This window comes from Sus scrofa, chromosome 5, assembly GCF_000003025.6.
Source record: "Sus scrofa isolate TJ Tabasco breed Duroc chromosome 5, Sscrofa11.1, whole genome shotgun sequence".
Taxonomy (NCBI): Eukaryota; Metazoa; Chordata; class Mammalia; order Artiodactyla; family Suidae; genus Sus; species Sus scrofa.
The window spans coordinates 20,987,471-20,995,909 of NC_010447.5; the positions used below are offsets into that span (position 1 = coordinate 20,987,471).

General features: G+C 38.8%; 1 protein-coding gene across 1 annotated transcript; it reads left to right on the forward strand.

Annotated features, from left to right (window-relative positions):
* On the forward strand, positions 4,182-5,067 carry LOC100511858 (olfactory receptor 6C2-like). The gene has a single exon (XM_013984131.2). The coding sequence runs from the start codon at positions 4,189-4,191 to the stop codon at positions 5,065-5,067; it is 879 nt and encodes a 292-aa protein (XP_013839585.1). The 5' UTR covers positions 4,182-4,188.

Below are 8,439 nucleotides of genomic sequence, written 5' to 3' on the forward strand. Positions count from 1 at the left end.
CATGAAGGAACTTTGGGTTAAATGTCCTGAAAAGTCATAGGGAACCATCAGAAAGTAAGTATGAAATGTTTGTCATTTTTGTGCCTAAAAGTTCGAAAACTGGAACCAGGGAAATTGTGTAAAAGCAGCCCTTGGGGAAAGGCACTGAGTTTAAAACTTTCTGCTGGAAAACGTGAGTATAAGAAGTACCTTTGTGTTCAGAGAGGATTTGAAAAGTAATCTTCGAGCTGCCACTTTGTTCTATATAACATGATGATCAATCTGAACATGACTCTTGAGCTGTGATCTTGGAAGAGATTAGACTTAAGGGTAAGACCAGATACGTACACAGCAGTGTTGGCACTGCCATGGCATAAGGAGAGGGGCCAAAAATGAATCTCAAAAAACATTCCTCATGTTTTCATAGACCCTTACAAAATGAGGGTTAGAAACAGCCTCAAAGGGGCAACCACCCCTTTCCATTACTCTGCTAAATGGTTATTTAACTTATCCTTAAACATTTCCAGTGCATCCCTTGGGCTGCCTCAGTCCTGTCCAAATCCATAATAATTAAAGTCACATTAATTAGGTCAGACTACATTCTAGGATTTTAGAGCCTCTGATGTTAATTGTTCTTTTACTAGTGCACTCAAATAACTCACATAGGTAAATATATAAAAACAAACAAAAAAAGTAAAGTAAAAGGAGTTCTCTGGTGGCTCAGTGGGTTAAGGATCCAGCATTGTCACTGCTGTAGCTCTGGTTATTGCTATGGCCCGGGAACTTCCAAATGAAGCAAGTGCCGCCAAAAAAAAAAAAAAAAAAAAAAAGGAATGTAAAATAAGCATGTTTGTTATTAATTGAAAACATCATAAGGTCAGATAAACATAATGGTGATGATTTTGAAGTGAAATGACTATGAATTAGAATAAAGTGGCAAACTTCACAAGAAGAATACCAATTTTAAAAAATCAGGATTATCTTGTTAGTAAAAGTATTGAAAATAATATCCAGGAGTTCCCATCGTGGCGCAGTGGTTAACGAATCCGACTAGGAACCATGAGGTTGCTGGTTCGGTCCATGTCCTTGCTCAGTGGGTTAAGGTGCCGGCGTTGCTGTGAGCTGTGGTGTAGGTTGCAGACGCGACTCGGATCCCACGTTTCTGTGGCTCTGGTGTAGGCGGGCGGCTACAGCTCCGTTTGGACCCCTAGCCTGGGAATCTCCATATGCTGCGGGAGTGGCCCTAGAAAAGGCAAAAAGACAAAAAAAAAAAAATCCAAAGCAGTAATTCTCAAATCCCTAAGGCTTCAGAAAATAGAGATTCTCACTTACAAATAGTGGAACTATACATGAGGACAAATTTCCTAAAGGACTGGCTTAGCAGTAAATATGGGGAGCCCTTTATTCAATGTTTCTTTTTGACCAGTTCTTAAATGTGAAATCTGATGAGTTAAAAAAAAAAAGTTTTATATATAAGAATGCCCACTAAAAGATTATTTTATAACAAATGGAAGAAATTTTGATGATCAATATTAAAACTACTAACTTTATCGTTTTCTCCTTTATATGTTTGGATATAATAAGCAAAGTTGTGTTTTTAAAGAATATTTAATGACATGAGGAAATACACTCTAAGTACTATAAAAACAATTGCATGAATAAAGGTGAGGTTAAGTGAGGAAAATATCAAATGTTATTTACATATGAAATTAATTTCACAAACTATATATAACTGCCTTTGTACATAACTAATATATGTACAAACAGATTGTAAATAAATTCAACAAGATATGAAAAATGATGAACTCTGTACAAGGTGATTTTAGGAAATCTTGCTTTCTTATATTTGTCTCAGTTCTAGGTGAATGTAGAGAATAAATACATATTTTTATTTTATAGTGAGGGATTAAGGTAATGTTATTATCTCAAAAGACAAAAATAATAAATAACAATTCTTTGTAATTTAAAATGATTCCTTGAGAGCAGGAAGTGAAACAGTCATAGCCTAAAACTACAGAATTAAATATAATTTCTTTCTATTATGATTTTCCTCTTAAAGCAGTCATTCAAACAGTAATGTGAAGTTCAATTGCGAATCTCATTCCACCATGTCCTCTGAACTGAGGCACAAGGTTATATATTTTTATGGTATGCAGCGGTGTACCACCCCGCAATGTTAAGTGGGAGTCAGTGTATTGGGCAGCATGAGCATTGGGGTCCATGGGTAGAAGGAGCTGAGGACAACTTTGGAGGCACTAAGTGGGAAGATGTGTGGCTCTCAGGAAACCATCACATCAGCCTCAGAGAGCAATCCCGGCACAGGCACACTTTATTTAAATGTCGTCAACATGTAGGCAAACCCTTTATGCTGTAAGCGAAGGTCAGCAGACTTTTCCTAGGAAGGTGTCCTATCACATTCTGGCAACCAGCCTAACAGACAAGACAGGATACCTTTCCCGGGCCAGGAGGGAAACAGCACACAAGGTACTTCGTGGGGAATATCTTAAACATCACATAAAAAACGTTCACATTGCAAAGGAATTTATCTCCTAAGGAAATACCATTCTAGTCACTTACTGAAGTAACCCAGATGCCCTGGAGGTACCATTCGCAGCTAGGAAACATTTGAAAAGTTAACACTTTAACTAATTTGTGACTACGAGAATTGACACAGGATGAGTAGTTGCCCCACATCCTAAAATGACAACTTTCCTGGAAACATGGGATCTTTGGATCCAATTTGAACTGGCTTAAATTCCAGCGCTGATATTTCTTAGAAGTTCAATATACCCTCATCCCTGAGAGAGTGAGTGAATAGATGAGAAATGTGAGAAATGAAAAACTGCTCAAGGGCATCCTGGAAGGTGATGAAATCATGGCTGTTTGCTGTGATCCTCAAAGGAAGCAACACAGGGAGGCAACCTTGTAGGGAAGCGCCTAAGGATGGATTGTGGGTTTTCAGCTTTTAAGAACAGTCACACTTAATAGCAAGTTTTATTTATTCTCTGTGTCATATTTAGTCCTTGTAATGTTAATGCCTGACAATCCCCGTTCTTCGGAGGAATAAGCACAGAATGTAAGTCTCTTCTTGGGCCAGGCTGCTGAGAACAAAGAGATGTCCCAAAGCATTGATAGGGTAGCAGTGATTAAAGCCATTCCCAATGGTAAGGTGTGTCTTCAGTGAAAGAAATCATGGCAAAGAAAGCAGCGCTTTCCCCAAGAAATATCCTCCCTCATCTACATCTTGGAGGATATAGATTTTATGTTATTAGGGAGCTGGAAAGCAGCCTCAAAAGGCATTTGGGAGCTGAAATAGGAGGTTCTGTAAGGATTGTGCAAAGCCTAAGGGCAGGACTCTGTTCCCTGGGGAAAACGATCAAAACATTCAATTTGTTAGGGTTCTGGGAAAGCTTAGGACGGGTGGGACCTTAAACAATGGATGAACATTGAAACAGGAATTCAAGAAAGGACAAAAAACAGAGGCTGGTCAAACTGATTCGCAAGAGAAACACAAACGTCACAAGAAAAACACGAATATGCTATTATTTCAGCATGTTATCTATCATGAAAGGAGTGCAAAGAAGAAGTCCTGGAGAAGGATGGGACTCAGGAAATTTCATGATAACTCGTGATACTGCTCCCAAGTCACCCAAACAATAAAAGCTTCTCTAGGATGTTGAGGGATTAAGAAATTATTTGAAGGGGACACATGTTGCAAAGCACAGAAAATAGTGTGAATAAGCCATTGGTGGTATTTTATGACCCTAAGGTATGAGAATGATATGTTGACAGGCTTTAATGGCAAGTGGATAAAACAAATTTTTATCCATTTTTTTCTATTAATGGTCATTTGTGGATCTCCAACTCTACACTGAGGACTGGAGACACCAGGATGGCTGCCAAATCTCCGGGGACTGTGAGATCTACATTTAAATTTGCAGGAGCAGACATGAAATTTCAGATGAGTATTTTTCATAAACTACAGTCTGAAGAGCAAGGAAGGGAAAACAGAGTCCAGGGAAATGAAGCACGATGTGCTCACTTACACCGTGATCACTAATGATCAAGTAAAAGCTCTAAAATGTGCTTCTACAGGCTTCTTTCGCTACTTTTCTATACATAGCTTATTGAGATATTATTTTTATATTTTATTCCTCAGATTCAACGTTTATGATTTATTAATACAGACTTATGTATCTGACAACTGTGATGAAAAATCATTCTGCTATCACTTCCTTCATCCTACTAGGATTAACAGATGACCCACGACTCCAGGTGTTTCTTTCGGTATTCCTGTTTCTGACCTACATTTTCACTGTTGTTGGAAATCTGGTCATCATCCTCCTCACTCTGGTGGACTCTCACCTTAAAACACCCATGTACTTTTTCCTTCGGAATTTCTCCATCCTAGAGATAATACTTACAACTGTCTGTGTTCCTCGATTCCTGTACAGCATGACAACTGGGGACAAAAGCGTGACCTATAATGCCTGTGCCATCCAGTTATTTTTCGTCATCCTCATTGGGGCAACAGAATTTTTTCTCCTAACGGCCATGTCCTATGACCGCTACGTGGCCATCTGCAAGCCCCTGCACTACACCGCCATCATGAATGGAAGGATATGCACCGTTCTTGTCCTTGGCTGTTGGCTGATTGGGTTAATTATTGTACTCCCACCTCTCAGCCTAGGAGTTCAGCTAGATTTCTGTGACTCCAATCTCCTTGACCATTTTGGCTGCAATGCATCTCCTCTTCTAAAGATCGTGTGCTCAGACACTCAGTTTGTAGAACAACTTGTTTTAATCATGGCTGTGCTGACCCTCATGGTCACACTCGTCTGTGTGATTGTGTCCTACACCTACATCATCAAGTCCATTTTAAGGCTCCCTTCAGCCCAGCAGAGAAAAAAGGCTTTCTCCACCTGTTCTTCCCACATCATTGTGGTCTCCATCACCTATGGAAGTTGCATCTTTATCTATATCAAGCCGGCAAAGGAAGGAGTGGCCATTAATAAGGCGGTGTCCCTGCTCAACACTTCGGTTATTCCTCTGATGAACCCTTTCATTTATACGCTGCGGAACAAGTAAGTCAAACAAGCCTCAAGGGACTCAATAAAAAAGATGGCTTTTCTTTCAAAGAGTTAGCCAATGATTGTGTAAATTTAAAATTTACACATATAAACATTTCATCTTTTACTGTGTTCTAATTCAAATCAAGGGTACAGTCCTGAATTTAGAGCCTAACTTGCCACTAAAGCTTCTTTTCTATTACTCTGAGAACATGGACTGAAGAAAGCACTGTAGCCTTAATTCAAATAGACCTTTCTGAAAAATAATGGCTGTGGGTACATGTATAACTGAGTCACTTGTTTTTCAGCAGAAATGATCACAACATTGTAAATCAACTTTACTTCAATAAAACTTAAAAAATAGAACTTCCATTGTTGTTCACATCTATAAGTGAGCATGAATATAAATTTCCAGAAGGTCCAAATAGTACTTCATCTTCCTTACATCTGAAACACAAAAATGCAGTAACAAAAAAAAAAAAAAAAAAAAAAAAAAAAAAAAAAGAGCTGTCCTTTTCCATTCATTTCTTTAAATTTAAGTTCTTCCAGGTCAAAAATTATTTATCTTGGGATTCTTTCCTAGCATCCACTGTTTCAAAAACAAGATAATGGGTAGATGTAATTTGTTTCTCTCTCTTTTTTTTTGTTTTTGTTTTTGTTTTTTTTTTTTTTTTTTTTTTTTTGTTGTTGTTGTTGTATTTCTTGGCGCTGGCATATGGAGTTCCAGGCTAGGGTCGAACCGGAGCTGTAGCTGCCGGCCTACGCCAGAGCCACAGCAACGCAGGATCCAGGCTGCGTCTTCGCTCACGGCAACGCCGGATCATCAACCCACTGAGCAAGGGCAGGGATCGAACCCGCAACCTCATGGTTCCTAGTCGGATTCGTTAACCACTGCGCCACGACGGGAACTCCTCTTTTTTTTTTTTTAATACAAACCACCTTGCTACAGACTAAGATGGAACTAATTTATTATTAAACTGAATTTTTTTTTATTTTTGGCATTATAGACCTTTATTTTTTCCAATCTTATTAGATGTAATTGACAAATAACATTGTATAAGCTTAAGGTATACTCCATAAAGATTTTACATGTGTGTATATTACAAAGTGATTATCATAAGTTTAGTTAACACCAGTTACCTCTGTTTTCTATAATGGCTGTACAATTTTTTTCCTGTGTGAGAACTTTTTAAGATCTATTCTCTTGGAAACTTTCATTAAGTACAATAGACTATCATTAACTATAATCATCATGCTTTACATTTCAACCTCAGGACTTATTATCTTATAACCAGAAATTTGTGTCTTCGACCACCTTCACCCATTTCCCCCAGCCACTGGCAACTTCAAATCTGGTCTCTGTTCCTATGCATTTTTTTAGATTCTGTCTTTCTCTGTCTGGCTTATTTTACTTATACTGTCCTCAAAATCTAGTTGTGTTGTCAAAAATGGTAGAATTTTCTCATTTTTTTGGCTGAATGATATTCCTTTGTATGTACTTCCTCTTCTTTACCCATTTATCCATCTATGACTCAATTGGTCTCCATATCTTGGCTGTTTACTCATGCTTGGTTTATCTACTAAGGCTGCAATAAACATGGGAGGGCAGATATCTCTTTGAAATAGTGATTTTTGTTGCCTTAGAGTATATACCCAGAAGAAATACTGCTATATCATATGAGAGTACTATTTTTAGTTTTTAGAGGAAACTCCACATTGTTTTCTGTAATGGCTGTACCATTTTACTCATTCCCACCAACAGAGTCCCAGGGTTCCCTTTTCTCCACATACTTATGAACACTTGTTATCAACAACTGTAATATTTTTATTGCAGCAGGTGTGTGGCTGTATCTCACTGAGGTTTCCATTTGCATTTCTGTGAATATTATTGATATTCCACATCTTTTTATATACCCGATGGCCTTTTTTGGGGGAGGGGCTTTTTTTCTTTTTATGGCTGCACCTGTGGCACATGGAGGTTCCCAGGCTAGGGGTCTAATAGAGCTGTAGCCTCCAGCCTACACCACAGCCACGGCAACACCAGATCCAAGCCACATCTGCGACCTACACCATAGCTCACGGCAACGCCGGATCCTTAACCCACTGAGCAAGGCCAGGAATCAAACCCATAACCTCATGGTTCCTAGTCAGATTCATTTCTGCTGCAACACAATGGAAACTCCCTGATGGCCTTTTTAAAGTCTTCTCTGGGAAAATGTCTATTCAGATCCTTTGGCCTTCATTTAAATCAGGTTGTTGAGGGGTTTGTTATTTAATTTTAAGAAATCTTTATATATATTGGATATCTGATGTATAGTTTGCAATTATTTTCTCCCATTCCATAGACTGCATTGTCATTTTATTGATTGTTTCCTTAGCTGTGCAGAATCTTTTTAGTTTGTTTAGTCTCACTTGTTTAACTTTGCTTTTGTTGCTTGAGCTTTTGGTGTCATATCCAAACATAATTATTTCCAAAGCCAATGTCAAGGAGTTTTTCACTACATTTTATTCTGGGAGTTTTATATATTCAGGTCTTAAGATTTAAGTCAAATTAATCTTGAGTTGATTTTTATATACGGTGTAAAATAAGGGTCCAGTTTCATTCTTTTGCATGTAGATATCCAATTTATCCCACCATTTATTGAAGAGACCATTCTTTCCCCATTGTGACTGCCCATCTATTTTAGTCCTAGAGGCAGCATGATAATTTAGCCAACACCAGACATCACTACAGATCAAATCTTCAGCCCTATTGGACACCATGGCAACCACACTTATCTCTCGAGTTTAAGTGCTGCCACCACCTGGCCCCTACTCTCTAGAGTTCCCTCATCCCACTGAATTTACGGAGCTCTTTTCGAAACCACTGTTTCCCATTGTCATTCCTGGACTTTAAGAATAGTCACTACAGAGCACTTCAGGAAGCCAAGTCTCCTGGTCAACAATGTATTTCTCAAAGGCTGCTGAATGGATTATCCCTTGGAATTTCCTGGACTTTTGTTAAAGAGTAGACAAGCAAGTCTTGCATAATAAATCTTCTCCAGTAGAGACTTTGGATGCTTTCCTCAACAGCATACGGAGAAAGTTCTGGAATTTCTACTTCATTCAGTGTAGGGCACATGTGGGCCAAGTAGGGCCAATAGAAGGATCACAGAGAGGTGTGATGGGACGTGTCTATTCCGTGTGGGAAACCCCTGTAAAGTAATGAGCAGCCTGAGGAGGGGGACAGCAGAGACACCTGCTCCACTAGAGGCCGTTCCTACCTCTGCTCCATCATTTGACACCAGGATCAACATGAGCAGCAAAAGCAAGAACGTTCAGAAATGACAGCAGAGATAGTCAAAGGAAAAGCTTTATTCATATTCATGGGTCAGGAATAAGGCACAGCAAA

What these genes read in the sequence shown, in the direction of transcription:
- LOC100511858 (XM_013984131.2), top strand. Translation starts at nt 4,189, where the DNA reads ATGAAAAATCATTCTGCTATCACTTCCTTCATCCTACTAGGATTAACA.